The sequence below is a fragment of the Gracilinanus agilis genome, chromosome 4, assembly GCF_016433145.1.
Source record: "Gracilinanus agilis isolate LMUSP501 chromosome 4, AgileGrace, whole genome shotgun sequence".
Classification (NCBI taxonomy): Eukaryota; Metazoa; Chordata; class Mammalia; order Didelphimorphia; family Didelphidae; genus Gracilinanus; species Gracilinanus agilis.
Genome location: NC_058133.1, coordinates 440,305,400 through 440,326,345, shown reverse-complemented (window position 1 = coordinate 440,326,345; position 20,946 = coordinate 440,305,400). Strand labels below are relative to the sequence as shown.

The window sequence follows — 20,946 nt, the reverse complement described above, 5'->3', positions numbered from 1 at the left end:
TTCACTCCCATCTTTTAGCTACAAGCATTTTTTCTGGCTGTCTCCCATGCCTAGAATAGTCTCCTCATCTCTGTCTCCTGGCACCCTTCAGGTCCCAACTGAAATCCCATCTACTCAAGGAAACATTTCTTAATCCTCAATTCTAGAACCTTCTCTGCTTTAATTTTTTCCTGTATATTCCGTATATAGTTTCTTGGTACAGATTTATTTGCTTCTCCTGTTTGATTTTGAGGTCCTTGAAGCTAGAGATTCTTTTGTCTATTTTTGTATCCCCGTAGATAGCTGAGTGGTACCGTGGAGAAAGCCTCCAACTTCGAGTCAGGGAGACTCATCTTCCTGAGTTCAAATATGACCTCCAACAAGCAGTAGATTAAGCAAGTCACTTAACCTTGTTTGTCTCCATTTTGTCATGTGTAAAATAGCTGGAGAAGGAAACAATAAACCACTCTTGTATTTGTCAAGAAAACCCCAAATAGGATCATGAAGAGTTGGTCACCTCTGAAAATGACTGAAGATCGAGTATCCCCAAAGCTTAACCCATACCTCACACACAGAAATTGCTTAATGTTTATTGACAGACTAAACTGGAGTGAGGCCTGGTCCAGAATAGGCAGCTTTTTGTAAAAGGAAATTGCTATTTAAAAGACAATCATTATCCTATATCCTTTATCTTTTTTCTTTTTTAAACCCTTACTTTCTGTCTTTGAATCACTTCTCTGCATTAGTTCTAAGACAGAAGAGCCATGAGGGCTAGGCAATGGGGGTTAAGTGAGTTGCTCAGGGTCACCCAGGTAGGAAGTGTCTAAATCCAGATTTGAACCCAGGACCTCTCGTCTTTAGGCCTGGCTCTCAAATCCACTGAGCCACGATCTGCCCCCTAAATTCTTGACTTAAAAGAAAGTTTGTATTAATTATTACTGATTCATGAAGTGAAAGTATTTCTTTCTGATATTGTACTTATGGAAAATTGTGTTAAGCATTATTGTTAGGAAACTTTCACTTATCTAAATGCCATTGTAAATAGTGGATCCTAAAAATTTATTAGTAAGCAGTTATCTGGGTAGGTGATTAGTAATAATGTTTATGAAGAATTCTCAAAGCTCTGGTCACCTAAAAACAAGACATAATATTTCGAAGGTGATTTTCTCTTCCTGTTTTCACTCTCTCTGCTTCCTTTGCTCCTGGTCAGTTTGAGACTTTATTATAGTAATAAGCCTCTTGAAGGTTGGAATAGTGTTTCTGTTGTTTTTGTGTCCCTACTTTGTAAGGAATGTAATATCTTGTAGGTAAATAAACTGAGTTGATTATAGCATGGTTATGTTTTCCATAACTATATTTCCATCTTATAATAAAAGTTAAATTTACCATCCTTTCATTTCATTGTCAAGAAAACAGTCTTGAAACACCATTGTTCATATTTTTAGAGTCCTGAAATATTACCCAAAAAGTCTAGTTTATAATATATTCACATTCTGACCTTTTAGGCTGGCAAAAGAGAAGCCAGGCTGAGTGATTTATGATAATATTAAGTGATGTGACATCAGACAATAAGAAGGATCAGTAGTATGTTGGGATTTTGACTTTGATTCCTAATCTTATCTTTTTTCTTTCATGTTTACATTGTTAACATTATTGAAACATAAAGTCACTCTGAGGAACAAGCGTAAATATAAACAAAATTTGTTATTTTTCATGTGATAAAAATTATTTTGATATGTTAACTCCAAAAGAGGCAACAGATAAAATGTGTCGAGCAAAGATGTACATTAGCCAAGTTTTGGACTTTAATCAGAATGCTGTAGGTTCCTCAGATGCCCCACAGAACACATCACTCATACACATATATCCACTCATTTGTATAGCTGTATATTATAGAGCTTACCAATGCCAATGTGAACATTTTTCTAGCGCTATCCTTGCCTGAGAAGAATAGACGTTAACCAGCTTGAAAAGGATTTAAGTCAGTGATGGGCAAACTTTTTAAAGAGGGGCCAAAGGAAAGGAAATGCTCATCTGTCAGTCTGTTTCTAAGGCAACTCTTTCTCGAAGTTTCATTGTATTGTATCCTACTCATTGTATTCGTCAGATTAGGAATAATGTCCATGGCTGGATAGAACATTTCAGGGGGCTGCATCTGGCCCATGGGCTGTAGTTTGCCCATCACTGGTCTAAATAGTTATCTGTTCTTGGTGTCATTTTATTCGTCCAGCTAATGAAGAAACAGGGTGAGGACAGATGTGAACACGCTTTCCTAGGCAGCTGGGGATAGAGCTGGGACCTGGGATTGTATTGATGCAGGGAGACAGCTTTCATTGTGGAACTCCCCCAAGCAAAACCTTCTGACTTCAGAGTCCTGGAGAATGGCCTGAAACACTGAAGGATTAAGTGGCTTGGCCAGGATATGCCAGAGGTAGGAATAGAACCCATGTTTTCCTGGCTGTGAGTCAGATTTCTTTCCACTACAGTGTGCTACCTTAAGAGTTCATAAAAATAAATTATAATTCCATCTTATTTTATTCATTCATTTGGCCTGGACTTCTGATTTCATGGGTTTGGAAAACTTAAATGAAAATCCATGACATTAATTTAAAATTTTTGTATTTATTCATTTTTCTTTTAATTTATGCATAAAAGCTCTTTTGGGGGAGAGACAGGGATTCTTTGCTAATTTTTTAAAATTCTGAATTTAATGCCAAAAAAAAGTCCCCATTCAAAGTAGAACAGAAAAAGAGGATCTATGTAAAAGCAGGTATTTCGCCATTTCTCCACACCTCCCATGCAACATGTCCTGTTCTTTGTAGGAAATTAATTTTTTTAATTCTTTCTGAAATCTCCATCTCACTGCCTTATAGCAACTATGATAGAATGTTGGTCTTTAAAAAAATAGGCTTTTGTTCAGTTGGTCATTAAAGGAGCTTTGTAATTTCTCAAAGACTGTTCAATAAATAAACAAAGAAATGAAACAATAGATCTTCTTGATATGGTATTATAAATAGATGATCATGTTCTTAAACATTTGAGGGTTGTTTTTTTTAAACCCTTACCCTTCATCTTAAAATCAACATTGTGCATTGGCTCCAAGGTATTAGAATGGTAAGGGCTAGGCCATGGCCATTAAGTGACTTTTTCCAGGGTCTCCCAGTTATGTGAAGATGAGATTAAATCTAAAAATGGGCTGGGGAGAGTTAATCCCATCTTCACAGCTAGGAAGGATCCCAAGCCAGGAGCTCCTGTCTCCATAGGCCTGACTCTCAATCCACTAAACCACCTAGCTGCCCTCACATCAGTTATTTTTAAAATGTATTTGCACAGTGAGTAAAATCAGTCTGTTTTAAAAAATATAATGGTATAGATGAGCAGGACACCTAAGTGGTAAAGTGCACAGAGTGCCAGGCCTGGATCCCGGAAGCCCTGGATTCAGCACTGACCTCAAGCACTTAGAAGCTGTGTGATGGGAGGCAAGTCCCTTCATTCTTGTTTACCTCCGTTTTCTTGTCTGTAAATGAGCTGGTGAAGGAATGGCAATCCAGTCTAATATCTTTGCCAAGAAAAACCCAAATTAGTATAAACTAAGTGGAGGAAATGTGTCCTGTGCTCGGCATATCCTCATAGGAGCGATCCAGGAAATTTCCAGCCCTTACCAAATCATCGAGGTAGGGAATTTGTGTCACTCATTCAAAGTTGTGTCTCTAAGACTTTGGACGGGAAATTTCCCCACATTAAGTTGGGTCAGATGGGGAGAAGAGGGTTTCTTCTGATGGGTCTCCTTTTAAAGTAAGAAAAAGTCCCCACACCCTTTAAAATAAATTTTGCAGGGAATCATCCAATCTCTATATCAGAGCTATCTTTATGAATAAATCCTAGCACACTTTAGTGATCCCCGATAGTTGGGAGTTTAGAGGTTGTGTCTAATACTGTGTGATGTTACTTTTTACTAAATGCATTTAAGGATCCATTTCTTAAAGGTTCCTGATGATTCTCGCGCTTTGCCTTTGTTTGACAAACAGGCAGTAGTTAACCTCTTCCAGATGCAACACGCACAGGTTGGGCCTCTGCCGGTTAACCACCAGTCTCTCTGTGAGAAGGCCAAGTTATATGATCCTGGACGAAAGTTTGCAGAATTTGTGAAGGCAAAAACTTCACCCAAGGATGACATCACGATAAAAATGAGTTCTTTTGAAAATTCCAAAGTTGATGGGTAATTATTAATGTGTTGTTGAAATTAAATAAAGGGAGCCCATTTACTGCCAGATTCAAGTCGAGTTTGAGTAGATTTATTCCCTTTGATAGGAGCTTTGTAATCTGATCCTTTGTTTCTCTCCTTATTGGCAGTAATATGTGTTGAAAAAGACTGAGTGTAAAGGAATTTTTTTCCCAATTCTGATAAAAACAAAGGTTGCCATTAATATTCAGCTGAATTTTCTTTTTATACTTAAACATTTCTAAGGGGAGACTTTAGATATAATCACTTTTGATTTTCCAGAAAACCAATAGAAAAAATTTTATATAGTTTAGCTTATTGAAATTGATAAAAACTATTGTTAGTTTTTATTTAAACAATCATGGTTTATACCTTTAAATTTTTATACTTCTTGTTGATCTAATAAACATTTGTTAAGCACTTTTGGTTTTCTGTACACAGAGCACAATTTATTTAGGTTGGGCTATTTTCACAGTTTAGATAAAATAGTTTTCCTATCCTTCATGGGATAAATAAGATACACATAACTACAGTGCACATTTTACATAGAAAGTTGTAAGAATTAAAATTTAGTTATTATATTTATATATTAAAATTATGTGGCCGCCAGGAATCAACAATTCAGGTTGATTCCGTAATTAAATCAGACCCAAGTCAGCATCGGGTTGAGGAGTTTATTTACAATCAGGAAGGTGAGTAGGGATAAAGAGAAGAGGGAGGTTAGAAGTCTAAATAAATGAAGCTGTAAGCCGCAAGGCCCAACAGCCGGATAGGCAGAGTTTAGAATTGGCCAACTAGGCCAAGGAAGCCAGCCTAACTTACCCACGTGACAATACAGAGTGTAATCTGTCTGTGGTCTCAGGAGATGCTTCTTCTTCCAGTTCCAGACGCCAACTCCCTCCACAGGAAGTTCACTAACTTACTTAAAGAGATCGTGTCTTTCATCACTTCCTGTGGTCCACCTCTAGTTCAATGGACAAATGGCAGTTTCTACATTGATTTGGACTGCCCAAAGGGCAGTCCCTTATTCTTGATTTGTTACTTATTGTCACGTGTGGGTAACTCGTCTCCCCTCCCCACTAAGGGAGGTGGGAGTGACATCATTAGCACGCCTGTGTTGGGTAGATTTTTGACTATTAATGGGATAGAGCTAATTTCTATTTACACAAAGTACAATAGAAAATTATAAAACTACCTGTATGTCCTGCCTTACAAGGGATTAGGAAGTCTTTATTAAGAAGATAATATTGGAGTATCTTTAAAAAGGTAGTTCCATTCAATAAGGGAAATAAGAGGAGTGACACTCCAGGAGACATCAGGGAACTTTGGGCCAGAGAAGAGAGTACAGAGAGTAGCTTAGATTGGCTAAATCATAGAGTGACTGAATCATAAACCATATTATCCCCTAAAAATGAGTTTGCATTTAAAGTCATTCTTGGAAATGCGATAATATAAGCATTGTACTTTGAAATTAATGTGCTTTTCGAATATTGAATATAAAATAAATAATAGAATCTTCCCTCCATTGACATGCTGTTTGTTGCTGGATTCTTTTTCTTCCCTTAGACTTTTAAATAAGAGATCAACCAATAATCAACATGCTTCACATGGAAACTTCTGTCAGAATTCTAGAGATTGTCCATTTCGTTTACTAGAGGATATTGGAAGCCCTCTTTCCTGTCCTGAAAAAATTGGAGAAAAGAGGTGCTATAGCAGCCTGGATATCCCAGGTAATTTTTCATATTCTACACTGCACTGACTTGTGTCAAGTGAAATTTTTAAATGAGTCACATCCCTGGAAGTTATTATAAATCAAATAAAAAATGATCACAAGTTTTGCAAATACTTATTTTTGTTATACATAAAAGTGAGAGGAAACATGGAAAATTAGATGGAGAGCTGGCCTTGAAACCAGAAAGACCTCCACTGAAAACCTGCCTCTACAATATTCCAGCTTTGTGATTTTCAGCAAGTCACAAAGCTTCTTGAAGCTCTAAAAAATTCCCTAAGACTCTTACATATTAATACTCAGAGTTTCCTCATTGGCATTCCCTATACCAGTGATATGATAGAGCCAGTGCTTAACCCTTTATATAATGAAGGTATTAATATTTTAAATAACATGTTCTCACATTTGAATTGATTTTGGTTTAAATGGATTTAATTTGCCTGCAAATACTAGGAAAAAATGCATTTAAAAATAACATTTGTCAACAGGTTTATCTTATTTATTTTGCATTAGACTTTTGCTTTATTAGGCTAGCTAAGCCACAGTTTTAATTTGTAGATATCTTCAAATATCTTATATTTTAAAGGTGTCAGAGGGCCATTTCCTTTCAGAAGATCATGGTCAGTTGGTGGAGTGTGGAGTGATTCAGAGAGTACTGGAGGAAGCAGTGAATCAAGATCTGTGGATTCTCTTCCTGCAAGTCCAGGTACATAAATATTTATTTTTCACTCTGGTAACATTGTTAGAGAATTACAAATGCTGTTAAGATTTAAAAAAACATTTTTATTGATAATACTTTTTATTCCAAACCATAAGGTCCTTTCTACTTTTTCTCTGTTGTCACAGTTTATATATGGAAGAACTTTAAAGTAACTCCTGGATAGAAATCTGTACTCATGAGAAGTAGAATGAAGGCTAATCCGCATTTCTGTGTTCTTCCCATTTTTCCCCTACCCTTCCTTTCTTCCTGGGTTATCCCTACCCTTTTAGAATGGTTTTTGGGTCTGCCTCTGTCAGTATCACTATGGTCTTCCCCTTCCCTTTTCAACCACTCTAAACCCTGGAGAAATGCTAGTACTGTGAGTTCTTTTCCTGTCAGGAAGTGTTGGAAGCAAAACTTATGCTATCTGTGCAAATACTTGTACAATTGAGCTTCATAAGACTCACAGGAGTAATTTCCAGGAGTTAATTTATCTTCCATATGTTCTTAGGAAATTTACTTCAGCAAACTCTTTTAAGTGAGAAACCTTGATTTTCTAATTTCCATGAAGTACTCAATGCAACAATCTAAAGGCCACTGCTAATTCCCTATTTCCTAGCTATGATCCATTCTGATGTCATAGGGACTAATAAACAGGGGTTGGGCTATAAGCATTGCACACACCAAACACCAGAGTTCTATTCGATATTGCCATCCTAGGAAAGGAGGCAGAGCCAGTATGAGAGAATGGAGCCAATCTAGGTGAACTCTGGACCTTCCCAAATAAACATAAAATAGTGCCCCAAATCAAACTGTAGAGAGGCAGAGCCAACAAAAGGCCAAAGTGAGCCATTTTTCCAGCCTAAGAAAACTTAGGAGGTTAGCAAGAGAAATGTGAGGCGTTGGGGTGGAATTCTGTCTGGAGAGCCCACACATACAGTGGCCTCAGCAGCAGCAAAAACAGCAACAGTATGGGGAGCTCTCAGCTCAGAGACAGTACTGGGAGCTCTCAGCTCAGAGACAGTACTGGGAGCTCTCAGCTCAGAGACAGTACGGGGGTCAGACAGCTGATCAGAAAGAGATTATAGGGGACCCTTTGCCATCAGTGGGACAGCTGGCACCAATGACCAACTCTACTGCCCATACACAGTTTGGGGTTGCAGCTTCAGAATGAGGAGGAATGCTGGTGGTTTGAGTTCCAGGGCAAAGCAGGCACTAGTGCTTGTGGCTATAGGGGCCCAGGAGTTCTTCCTAGGTAAAGACCAGAATGCAGATCAGGAACAGCAGTGACTATACCAATCCCAGGATTATACACCTTAGAAGCATCAAAAATCTGCAAACCCCCAGAACTAATTCTGAAATCAGCAGCACATCACAACTTAAAGCTTCAGACAGTGCCTCCCCACCTCTAGGTGGGTGAAGCCCAACTGAACATAAAGTTCAAAATTGAGAAATAAGCTGGAAAAATAAGCAAACAATAACAAAAGAATTTGAGCTTAAAAAGTTACTATGGTGGCAGAAAACCAAGACATAAATTCAAAAGATAACCATGTGAAAAAGGCTACAAAGCCTCAACAAAAAATGCTATTAGACCAAGGTCCAGCAAGAATTTCAGGAAGATTTAAAGAAAGAGATAAGAATAATAGAGGAAAAATGGGGAAAAGAAATGAGAATGATAAAAGGAAATTATGAAAATGGAATTTACATAACTTGTTAAAAGAGGCACAAGAAATATTGAAGAAAATAACTTCTTAAAAAAGCAGAATGGGGGCAGCTGGGTAGCTCAGTGGATTGAGAGCCAGACCTAGAGACGGGAGGTCCTAGGTTCAAATCTGGTCTCAGACACTTCCCAGCTGTGTGACCCTGGGCAAGTCACTTAACCCCCATTGTCTAGCCCTTACCTCTCTTCTGCCTTGGAGCCAATACACAATATTGACTCCAAGACAGAAGGTAAGGGTTTTAAAAAAAAAAAAAGTAGAATAGGCTGAATGGAAAAAAGAGGCACAAAAATCAACTGAGGAAGAGAACCTCAGTAAAAACAGAATTGGCCAAAAGGAAAAAAAAAAAGCATAAAATCTCACTAAAGAAAATAAGTTCTTAAAAATTAGAATTGGGCAAATCAAAGCTAATGATTCCATAAGACATCAAGAAACAAAAAAAAGTCAAAAGAAGAAAATATGGCTTACCTTAGCAGAAAAGCAACTTCCCCAGAAAATAGATCAAGGAGAGATAATTTTAAGAGTTATTGGACTATCAGGTCATAGAATGTATTATCTATGGGTAAAAATGGATATTTAACAGGTTAAATATGTTTCAAAGAGGACTTTCAAGCATTTCTGATGAAAAGACTAGAGATGAATAGAAAATTTAACATTCAAAATAAGACTCAAAAAAAGCATTAAAACATAAGCATGAAAGAATAATCATAAGGAGAGATTCAATAAAGTTAAACTTTTCATATTCCAATAAGGGAAGATGGCACATGTAATTCCTTAAAAACTTTATTATTAGAACAGTTAAAAGGAGTTTACAAATACAGAATTACAAAGACAAGTTGATTATGTTGGAATGACCTCCCAAAAAATGAAAGGATTAGAAAGAGGGAGGCACTGAGGGAAGGGGTACAGGAGAGTAGATTGGGGAAATTTTTCTTACATAAAAGAGGCATATGCAAAGAAGAGATTTTATAGAAGAAAGGAAAATGGTGGTAGGGGTAGGTAGTGCTTGAACCTTACTCTCATTAGAATTGATTCAAAGAGGGAAAAACATATGCACACTAAGTTGTGTATAAAAATGTAACTTACCCAATAAAGAAATAGGAGAAGGATATAAAAGAAAGTAGGAAATGGGAGGAATAATTAAGGAGGGTACAGATTAAAGGAGGCAGTGGTTAGAAACAAAATAGACTTTTGAAGAGGGTCAGAGACAGAGAGAGAAGAAGAAACAGAAGAAAATAATCATAAATGTGAAATAGGATGGGCTTACCCATAAAATGGCAGTGGATAGCAGAATGGATCAGAAACAAAAATCTACCAATAGGTTGTTTATAACCTTGAAACAGAAAGACACAAACTGTTCAAATAAAAGGATAGAGCGGAATCTAATATACTTTAGCTAAACTAAAAAAAGGCAGGGGTAGCAATCATGATTTCAGAGCAAAAGTCAAAATAGACCTAATTATAAGGAATGAACACAGAAACTACGTTTTGCTGAAATTTGCCATAGAAAACAGTGATAGCAAACATTTTTACAGCAAGTTTCTCTGAAAAAGACATAATTTCTCAAATATATACTGAGTATAGAACTGAGTCAAATTCATAAAAATAAAAGCCATTTCCCAATTGATTAATGGGCAAAGGCTATAAACAGGTATTTTCAGAAGAAATCCAAACTATAGTTATGACAGAATGCTCTAAAAAGCCATTGATTAGGGAAAGGCAAATTAAAAGAAGTCTGAGGTGTCACCTCACACCTATCAGAAATAAGAAATACTGGAAAAGAGGTGGAGAAATAGGTACTTTAATGAGGTATTGGCAGAGTAGCGATCTGGTACTATTTTGGAGATCAATTTGGTACTAGGCCCAAAGGGCTACGAAACTATGCATACCCTTTGACCCAGTACTGCTGCTAGGTCCCAATCACAAAGAGATTAAAGAAGAAGAAAAAGAACCTTTGAGGGGATAATATTCATCAACCAAGTTGTAGCATGTGATTGTGATGGAGTAATTGTTCTGAGGGAAATGATGAAGGGGAGGGCTAGTTTCAGAAAACATGACAAGACTTATATGAACTGATGCAAAGTGAAGTGAGAAGAAGCAGATCATTGTGCAGTGACAGCAATGTTGTAATGATGATCAGCTGTGTGTTTGGGAAATTGCAGGGAAAGGTAGGGAAAAGGAAGGGAAGGAAGGTAAAGTTTCCTATTGATGAAGGAGTAATTTCTCTTCACTGCAAAGTTTAGGAAACATCTAAGTATCCTAATTACTTTTTTTTTATCTTAATCCCTAACTTACAGAAACTTTTCATTACTATTTCTGCTAATTTCACTCTGCTTAATCAGAAGATTGACTTTGCCATCTTAGCTGTTAAAATAATAAATCTAATTTTCTAAGGGATAGTCTTTAATTCTTCTTTTAAATTAACTTTTCTTGATTTAAATTTTAAGGAATATATCAATTCTAAGCTCAATACATGATACCTCCAATTTTATGAAAATCATTCCTATGACAACTTAGGGATTTATAACTTTACATCCAAGTTCTTTTTAACCTTCTGTCTCATCATAAAACACACAGTCTTTCTAAAATCCTAACTTGCACACATAGACATAGCAAAACACAGATTTATAAACACAAAAATGAAATAATTAACTCTATCCCAAGTCCAATTTGCCTAATTTACTATCTCTTGGGAAAAAGTTTCACTGGCTATTTCCATAAGTTGAAATAAACTTATAGACAGAGATCCAGCACACAGACTCAGACAAACATACACATAGAACAGATATGAAACTTGCAGTATATTTCAGGAAAAAACTTTTTTTTTTAATTTCAAGAACTTAATTTTTGCAGCTGGGCTTTTGTTTTTAAGTAATTCTACCCCAATTCCCCCATTTTGTGGCCAGTAATTGTAAGGGTTTATTTTTATTATCCATCATTGAAATTAAAAAGGATCCTTAAAGAAATGATAGAAAATTTTCTTGCCTACAAAATGGCAATCTTTCCAGAGGTTCATAATCCAATGCATATACCGTCTCTACCATGTTTCCCTGGTAGCTTCTCATTGCTTATCAAATTTCCTATAACCCAAGGAAATGATCAAAGCAGTTAAACCAAGAGCATTCTCCAAGAAGAGTCTTTTTAATTTACAACATCAAAGATTCATTATTTCAAAGGGAAGAAGTTCAACCACCAAAAAACAGGAGCTTCACAAATTAAAACTGGAGAAGGAATAGGTTACTCCCTGCTTTCCACAGGACCCAAAACTGAATTGAAGCAAAAAGGGGCTTCTGTGGGTACCATATTGCAGCTAGGGCCTGGAGGACAGGAGAAGCATCTTCTTTCCAATCCCACAAGCTTCCATATTATTGTCAACCTGAAAAAGCAAACAAGCATATAACTTTTTAGAAAAGATGTTTATTCCATTGAGAGGATTTTTTAAAAAATTAGAACTATCCAACACTCCCACCCACCCACCGAAATTGGGTCAACATCCTCTGGTAAGAACAAACCCAAAAGTCCAGAACGATGGTGTTACGAATTAGTCCATCTTTCTTATATTGCTTTGCTCCCGTATTCTGAGTTGGAATTAGATCTACACAATAAACTCTAAGCCTCAAAGCCTTAAAGCTTGGTTAAAATGATAAAGCTTGATTATAATGGTTACTATTAAGATTAACAAATCTCCTACCTATAAATCAATCAGTAATCAATGCTCAATTTTACATTTCCTAGTTACAAATCCAGCCCTCTTGCTATTATGACACACACATGAAACTATGTCTAAAATACAACAGGAATTGTCCTCTATTCTTTATAAAAATGAAAAATCTCCATAATTGCATACACAAGTTGTTTTAGTGGGTCTGTCTTCCTTTAGGAGATTTTAAACACAACCTTCCTCGAACACCATCAACAGGGACTATGTCTTCGGCTGATGACCTAGATGAAAGAGAACCACCTCCTTCTGAGACTGGTACTGTGTATTGTATTTTATTTGACCCAGTTTTAGTTAGCCAGATAAACCACAGTATATAGTGATGAATAAGACTTTAAATTTTAATACGAAAATGGCACTTCTTTGGCTCTTTATTAATGATCATAGTATCAACAGCTCACATTTGCAAAAGTATTTTACAATTTACATAAAGTTTTCTTCAAAATATCTCTTTTAGGTATAGGTGGAACATAAAATATTATTCACCTTCTAGAAGACAGGAACCTTCAGAGTCAGTGAAACTATGACTTACCAAAGGTCATGGAGTGGTTAAGTGATTGAGCTAGGTTTACTTATTTCATTATCTTTACACATTGCCTGTCACCAGACATGATTTTAAAACAATCCAATAACTAACTCTCAAATGTAACTTGACAAATGTATTAGCCAAATACACCTTAAGGAAGACTTTCAGAAATAATGATTGCGTGATATGTGATATAAAGACATAATGATAGACTAGAAACTTTGTTTTCATAAAACTTTGTTTTCATAGCCTTAAGAGTTAAAGCAGTCCCGTTCAGTAGAAACAGTTCAGAACTCTACAGCTTAAAATTAAGCATGATCCTTGGTAGAGAAACTAGTACAAATATGAAAATTAAAGAACATGGAAGTAAAACAGTCATCTTGGTGATTTGGTAACTTGAATCACTTGAATGAACACATTACATAACAAGCCTAAGAACAAAACCTGCCTTGACATCAGTTTACACAGTTGATTTTAGATATTTCTAGAGCATTAGGAGTTATTAAAGATGGAAAGAATCTTAGCTATCATCTAATCTAATAAGAAGGAAGCTAAGGCTTATAAGAGGAAAGGGTCTTGTCCAAGATGACAAGGTAGCATTTGACACTTGATAATCTCGCTTTTAATGTTCTGATTCCAAAATAATTTCTACTTTCATATGTTTCATATCAGCAGGCAATTTCCTATCCCAAAGTAAGTTAATGCAGTTACCTAATCAGGCCTATATTATATCTCAGGTTTAATGATGATGGTAATAATGAAGATGGTGATACCATGACCTTTGCTTGAAGAACTTAGCTTGCTTTTCCTAAGGATGAGAATAAACACATGCCTTGAACTGTTAAACCGGGAAGGAAAAGATATGACTCTACCGTATTATAATTAAATGGAGAAGTGATGATCGGGGTCCTCTTATGAGGTCTGTTTTAAAGTTACAAGGAGGACTGATTGTGCAAATGAGGAAATTGATTCATCAGTTGATCTGAAGAGCATAAGGTGAATCACTCAGTAAGGCCGAGTTCTTGGTTTAACATTTTAATCTGTTAGCAGTAGTATCAAAAATTGCCAAGAGATTAGATTATCCAGAAGTTCCTAAAGATCTCATGTGTTTTCTGAGCAGTGTTTTAATAAGTGGTGACTTAAGGTCAACATAATTATAATCCTAGTTAACAAATTAAAATAAAATAAAGCATAGGAAAATGGCCTCACATTATAAAAATTAGAAATACCTTTGCAAATGTATTTATAAGGAGTCTAATGTTATTGCTTGTTTTAATATCTTCTATTGCCAGTCTAAATTAATGGCATGTTGTAACATTACTATAATTTTTCAAAAGTTTAACTTTGGCCAATGAGCATATTTTGAATTCAAATAAATAATGTCCCCTGGAAATAGTAAATAATCATTGGATTTTCGTTTCAAGGCTTAAATGAGCGTGTACCTGATATTACCAGTTCTCCTGGCCTGTTTAGAAACTCCTTAATGTCCAAAGCAGCTGCCAGCCATAAGCTTCGGAAGCTGAGGGCTCCATCCAAATGCAGGGAATGTGACAGCTTAATTATATTCCACGGGGCTGAGTGTGAGGAGGTAAGAAATATCCAAAAATTGTACCACTTCTGGTTGTTTTTAAAGATGTACTATAATAATTGTTCCCTTTTTCCCATATTCAGTGCTTCAGTAATAACTGAAGGACTAAATGATAAATAAACTGAATGAATACTGAGTCTTCCAAAACCATTTCAGTATTCTAGTGGGTTGGATCTGTGATCTCCCTGGTTTGAATGCTAATCCATTGCCACCTTCTCCTCCTGCATGGTTTTGACCTCTGTTCTCATGTGTATTCCTCCCTCCTGAATTCTTGATGCCCAGCATGACAGCTCTTCATCCATCACTTCCTCTGCTCGTGCTAACCCACCGTGTCCTTTCCTGGTGATAGTCCTTGAGGAGATCTTTTCCTCCCTCATGCACATAATTCACTGAAATAAAGCTTGCATCTCTTGACGCCGAACTGTGCACCTCTCCATTGCCCTTGGCGTGATCCCTCAGAAAATGTGTCGTTATTTATGTCACGGCTCTGAAGCATTATTGGAAAAACTCATCAGTTAAGAAGATGAGCCTTTGTTTTAGGAAGCAGTTTGAGATCTTTGGAAGTACTGCACCATTTACCAAACCCTTCTAAACTGCTTATTATATTCATAGGCGCATAGATTTAGAACTAGAAAGGATCTTAGAAGGCATCTGGTCTAGCTCTCCCCATTGTAAAGATGAAAAAACAGAGGCCTGCAGGAGTCAAGGGATTTGAGTAGTAGGAGGAGAAGGCAGTAGCAGACTCAGGTTTCCTGACTTCCCATTCAGTGTCCTTCCATTAGATTTCTTGTTTAATCAGCCAGTCAGCAAGCATTGACTAAGTGCCTGCTATGGGCCAGACACTGTGCTGATACACAGAAAGACAAGACAGTTCTCTGGGGAGAGGTAAGGAATGACTGACAGGGCAGTGTGCATGGGAATACAGGAATAACGAGACCCAGGGCATTGGCTAGGAGAAGAGCTGCCTCCTCAGAACCTGGGAGATGCTAGCAAAGGGTGGGCTTGGGTTTAAGCTTTACTTTCTGCTTACTATCAGTACCAAATAGGAGTTTTAGAGCAGAACCACCATAAGTCCTTTGGAGTTCTCTCTCCATTGAGCTGCAGCTGCCTTTTGTCTTGTGCTATGGAGTCAGGAGCCATGTCCTGGAGCCCTGCCAGTGGTCACCTGGGTCCCTGTCCTGCACGTGACACTTCAGAAATCCAAGAAGAGGCCAATTCTGCTGAGATGACTTCAGACTGTCTTGGGAGGCCCCCCATCTCTCCCCTCTCCCTCACCACTTCCTGCCCTGTCCATCACTGACAGTGGCTGTGGGACCCTGAGCCCTTCACCTCTCAGTGCTGGGAAGCAGCTCTTTCTGAGGAGGGTCCCTTAGCTGAGAGTTCTGTCCCTTGGTCCACTTGTGATCCCACCGCAGAAATGCCCAATTTATATCCTGAAGTACCTTCGCCACATGCACTGTTTGGTCACTGAACAAAGCCCTCAGGGATAATTCACTGCTTAGGGACCATTTTCGTTTTATTTCTCCCTTGGTAATGTTCTTTATGACTAATACATCCTCTACAAAATCTCCTTTCTTGTAGTGTTTCCTTGCTTGTCACAAAAAGTGTCTGGAAACCTTGAGAATTGGCTGTGGGCACAAGAAACTTCATGGCAAGTTACATTTATTTGGTGTCGAATTTGCTCAAGCTGCTAAAAATGCCCCTGATGGCATCCCCTTCATTATTAAAAAATGTACCTCAGAAATCGAAAGCCGAGCCCTAAACATGAAGGTATTGTTGAACTTGGTTTCTTTAACATTTTCAATCCTCAGAAGTTTTGTTTTTGTTAGTTTAGCATTGACAAGGTTCTGTTAGAGAAAGCCGTCTCCAAAAATGCCGTGGCCAGTATTCGCTTGTCTAAAAAACAGAATCTCACCTAGTTTGGAATCATGGAATATTTTCTGAAATGTCCACTTGAAGTGTTCATTTTGTGGTGAAATCATCCTAGTGAAGTCCTTGTGCCAAAGGAAATGTTTTTTCTTCCTCTTTCCCTCTCTTCTAAGGGCATCTACCGTGTGAACGGAGCCAAAACGAGGGTCGAGAAACTCTGCCAATCCTTTGAAAACGGGAATGACTTAGTAGAACTGTCAGAGCTCAATGCCCACGACATAAGCAACGTTCTGAAGTTGTATCTTCGTCAGGTGAGGACTCTCCTCTCAGGGTCTGTTTTAAATGGAAAACACAACCTGTGTCTGTCTTTCTGATGAGGGAAAATAGTCTTTCCTTCCTCCTTACAGTAACTCTTGAGCGTTCAATCCCTTTTTCGATGGTGCAAGATATTTCCATCCTGTCTCATATACCGAGAACCTTTGAGCCCTCCAAGGTCCGCAGCCCGTCTCACCAGCCCCCGTTAACTGGGTCACAGGCAATTCCAAGAACCTCCAGCCACCAGGAGCGACCAATACCAGATTGCCTTGCAAACTCAAAAAAGCCCCCAGAGGACCAGGAATAATCAGATTGTCCTGGAATTGTAAGCCGAGGACCTGGAATCAGATTCTGACTTGACTTCTTTCTCTGGCTGGGACCACAAAGTAAATCAGTTTACCTTTATAGTTAAAAATTTCCCTGTAGCAAACTGAGGGGCTTGGCCTAAATCGTTCTTCAGGTTCCTGATGCTTAGATGCGGCCGGCTGCTCGGTGGTTAGAGCTCCCGACCTGCCGTGAGGAAGACCCTATCCGGATCCCGTCACCGACGCTGTAGCTGGTGGCCTCAGACAAACCCCTTAACCTCTGTCTGCCTCTGTTTCCTCAGCAGTGAAATGGAGTCATGATAGCCCCGGCCTCAGGGTTGTCGGGAGGACCGAATGAGGCGACGTTTCTCCAAAGTACCCGCGCCTGGCGGTGCTGTTAGACTGCTTCTTGCCTCCTTCCTCCTCCCTGTCCTGATGTCTGTAGCACTAGCCAGGGCAGGGCCTCCAGGAGTGAGGGGAGACTCGACCCCTGTATTTGAGAGGAGGAACGCAGCTGCCCCGTGTGCAGTGCTGGGAGCGTCTGAGTCCGAAAGGCCTACGAGAAGGCCTTTAAGTGAGGCCCAGGAGAAGTGTGGATGTTTCCAGGGGAGCTTCTTGGGATGGGTGCTAAAGGGGCTAAATAGGAGCTTTCCCAGACCTGGGATTTGTGCCCTGGTGTGCCCCCGTGTATTCCCTCAGAATTAACTTTGGAAAAGCCGTTCTCTCCCCCTCATGCCCATGTGCATCCCTAGTGGAGCTCTTCAGTGTCTTTCCCAGGCCTCACGCCCCAGAGTTCACAGAAGCCTGATTGACCAATGAGGCTGTGCCGTTCCCTGTTGGGTTGACGTGGCCTTGAAGTCACGGCTCAGGTGGCACCCACTGGACGCGCTGTGTGATTGCTTCCGTCCCCCCGGCCAGCCCGAGGCCTAGGCCTCTGCCTTGGTCAGGAGGCACGTCCTTAGCATGTTCTCCCATCCAGCTCTATCTCTGTATATCTCTGTGTGTGGGTACATGTGTGGTCATTTGTGCAGTCCCTTCCCTACTTATACATAGTCCCCTTCCCCATATGTATACTATATGTAGTCACTTTCCCTGTATATATAGTGATTTGTGCAGCTCCTTCCATATATATATATATATATATATAGTCCCCTTCCCCATGTATATACTATATGTAGTCACCTTCCCTCTATATATAGTGATTTGTGCAGCTCCTTCCATATATATATAGTCCCCTTCCCCATGTATATACTATAAGTCACCTTCCATATATAGTGATTTGTGCAGCCCCTTTCCTATATATATACATATATATGTATATATATACACACATACATGTATATGCAGCCCCTTCCCCATATATATGTATATATAGTCCCCTTCCCCATATATATACTATAGCCACCGTCCATATATAGTAATTTGTGCAGCCCCTTTCCCATATATATATATATATATATATATATATATATATATACACATGTATATGCAGCCCCTTCCCCATATATATGTATGTAGTCCCCTTCCCCATATATATACTATATGTAGTCAACTTCCCTGTATATATAGTGATTTGTGCAGGTCCTTCCATATATATATATATGTATATATATACACACACACACACATATATAAATAAGTAAGTCTGAGTGGGTCTCGAGGCAAGTTGGGTATGAGGAAGGATAAAGGGGATATAGGTGATTATAAGGTGATTGGAGGAGGAATGAAGGTAAGGGAAGGTATATAGGAGATAAAGGAAATGGGGTATGTAGGAGAAGGCAGCTCAAACAGGTTTATTCACAGAGGCTGGAGACAGAGGATATTGGGGAAGATAGGCTGAACCCTTCCAGGCAAAGAAAGGTATCTCTATAGGTACAAAGGAGTTGGGCCAGTCAGAAATGTTTTAACTCTGGCTGGAGGGCTTCTCTAGTCAGTTTCCAAAGTTCTTTGAGGGAGGAGTTGAAGGGGCTCCTCCCTGTCAGTGAAACTGTTAGTAGGAGGAAGTCTCAGGTAGGTACTTCCTGCCAAGATGGATGCCCCCAGTTCTCTCAAGAAATAAAAAGAAAATGATTCCTTCCCTTTTTAGCCCTTGCCTCAATTTTCAATACAATGATTCACCAGAGGCCTTGAGTAGGTAACAAGGAGATTTATTAATCTCAGGTTAATCGGAGGGAAAGAGGTTCAGGATTGTCTAACTGCTGCTGGGGAGAGGGGTGATGGTAGGGGATGGGTTGCGGAGAGATTTAGACTGAGAGAGCCTGCTCTCCCAGTAGGGAGATTTGACTGCCTTTTAAGTAAAGTCCTTATTAAATCACTAAAACTAGGGGTAACTTATTTGAGGATACTCTACTTGTCTATAGAAACTAAAACCCACAATGTTCAATTACCAAGCCCTCCCTTCCACTCAGGACCTACAGGAAATTCAGGGGAAAAGGAGGGATATGGATGGAGAAATCAGGGAGAAGTCCAGAGAAATGAGATAGGTCTAAATTTCCCCAAGAGAAGGGAATGGCCAAAGCAATTAGGCCAAAGCCAAGCTGAAAGGCCAAAGCTAACAGGCTAAGCTAAACCAAAAGCCTCCAGCCATAGCGGAAGCCAGAAGGCAAAAGCCTCATCAGTTGGAACTTCACCTCTATTTATAGCTTCAAGTCCTAACTGATTTTGCGAAGATTCTAAGACGTTTAATTGACTTTTTGTGACCATTAGAAATTACAGAAGCAAAAAGTTTGTTAGCCACCTTGCATTACAGTTGTCACTTGTGCAGGCCCTTCCCCATATATATAGTCATTTGTGTAACCCCTTCCCCACTTATATGTGTACAGTCCCCTTCCCCATATATACTATAGTCACCTTCTATTATATATATATATAGTCATTTGTGTAGCCCCTTCCCCATATATATAATCATTTATATAGCCCCTTCCCCACTTATATACTATATACAGTCCCCTTCTCCATGTATATACTATAAATAATCACCTTCCATATATAATGATTTTTGCAGCCCCTTCCCCACATATAGTCATTTGTACAGCCTCTTTCCCATATATACATATATGCAGCCCCTTCCCCACTTATATACTATATATTGTCACCTTCCTTATATATAGTCATTTGTGCAGCCCCTTCCCCATAAATATAGTCATTTGTGCAGCCCCTTCCCCATATAGTCATTTGTGCAGCCCCTTCCCCATATATATAGTCATTTATGCAGCCCCTTCCCCACATACATATAGTCACTGGTGCAGCCTCATCCGCATGCCCCTCGGCCCCTCCACGCACACCAGAAGCCCGGTGGGGTTCGAGCCCAGCTCGCTATCCCCACAGCACTTAGCCCACTGCTTTGCCACTACTTGGGTGCTGCATACATGTTTGTTGAATGAGTTTGGGTTCAAGCCGAAGCTGGGCCAGTGTTTTCAGGCTTTCATCTCTCTCCTTAAAGGAAACAAGCCAGACCAAACAGGAGGTAGGAGGAAGGACAGGAACAAGCATACAGGCTGGCTTTCCTAATAGTTTTTATTCCTTTCAGCTGCCAGAACCCTTATTTTTGTTCCATCTTTATGACGAGCTTATCGGCCTCGCCAAAGAGAGCAAGATGATGGCTGAAGACCCAAAGGAGCCAAGGGTGGAAGGTGGGGGTGCCGACCTGAGTACAATCCTGAAGAAACTGAGGGATTGTTTACACAAACTGCCAGACCCCAATTACGCCACGGCCAAGTTCCTCCTGGGGCACCTTCACAGGTCAGAGCTTTTCCTCCTCTCTCATAAAGAGGGTGGACGAGGCTGGGCCGGGAGGGGGTCTCCTGTCAGGGGTCCCTTCCTCCTCCAGAGGTGCCCGGGGCAGGAGGGGGGACCAGGGAGCCATGGATTTGGGGTCCCCTTCTTCCCTCTGGGCTCCCCGGGAGAAGACAAACTCCAGTGTCATGGCCAGAAGGACATCGAAGCAGACCCGACAGCCCCCCTTCCCGTCCCCTTTTCCTCTGCAGAGTGGCCCAAGAGGCTGACGAAAATAAGATGACCGCGAAGAACCTGGGCATCGTGTTCGGTCCGACGTTGATTCGGCCCCGAGAGACCCACGAGCCCATTTCCCTTTCGTCCCTGAACGACTATCCGCACCAGGCCCGAGTCCTCGAGCTCCTCATCGTGTATCACGCGCAGATCTTTGAGGTTTCCCCCAAAGCGCCCGCAGCGTCGGCAGCCCCGAACGTGAGTGGGGACCCGCGTGTGGGGTCTGTGTGTGTCGGGGCCTCTGAGCTGCGTCACTGTGCGTGTGTTTG

At 39.6% G+C, this 20,946-nt stretch overlaps 1 protein-coding gene across 1 annotated transcript in view; it reads left to right on the top strand.

The window, feature by feature from the left end:
• The window catches only part of LOC123246682 (rho GTPase-activating protein 29-like), a 51,219-nt gene that overhangs the window by 27,898 nt on the left and 2,375 nt on the right, over window positions 1-20,946 (top strand). The window contains exons 7-16 of the mRNA XM_044675491.1: window positions 1,731-1,798; window positions 3,966-4,198; window positions 5,768-5,931; window positions 6,517-6,636; window positions 12,229-12,324; window positions 14,017-14,180; window positions 15,762-15,950; window positions 16,223-16,360; window positions 20,199-20,410; window positions 20,656-20,875. Of these exons, the coding sequence (XP_044531426.1) occupies window positions 1,731-1,798; window positions 3,966-4,198; window positions 5,768-5,931; window positions 6,517-6,636; window positions 12,229-12,324; window positions 14,017-14,180; window positions 15,762-15,950; window positions 16,223-16,360; window positions 20,199-20,410; window positions 20,656-20,875 (1,604 nt within the window). The remainder of the gene's footprint in view (window positions 1-1,730; window positions 1,799-3,965; window positions 4,199-5,767; window positions 5,932-6,516; window positions 6,637-12,228; window positions 12,325-14,016; window positions 14,181-15,761; window positions 15,951-16,222; window positions 16,361-20,198; window positions 20,411-20,655; window positions 20,876-20,946) is intronic.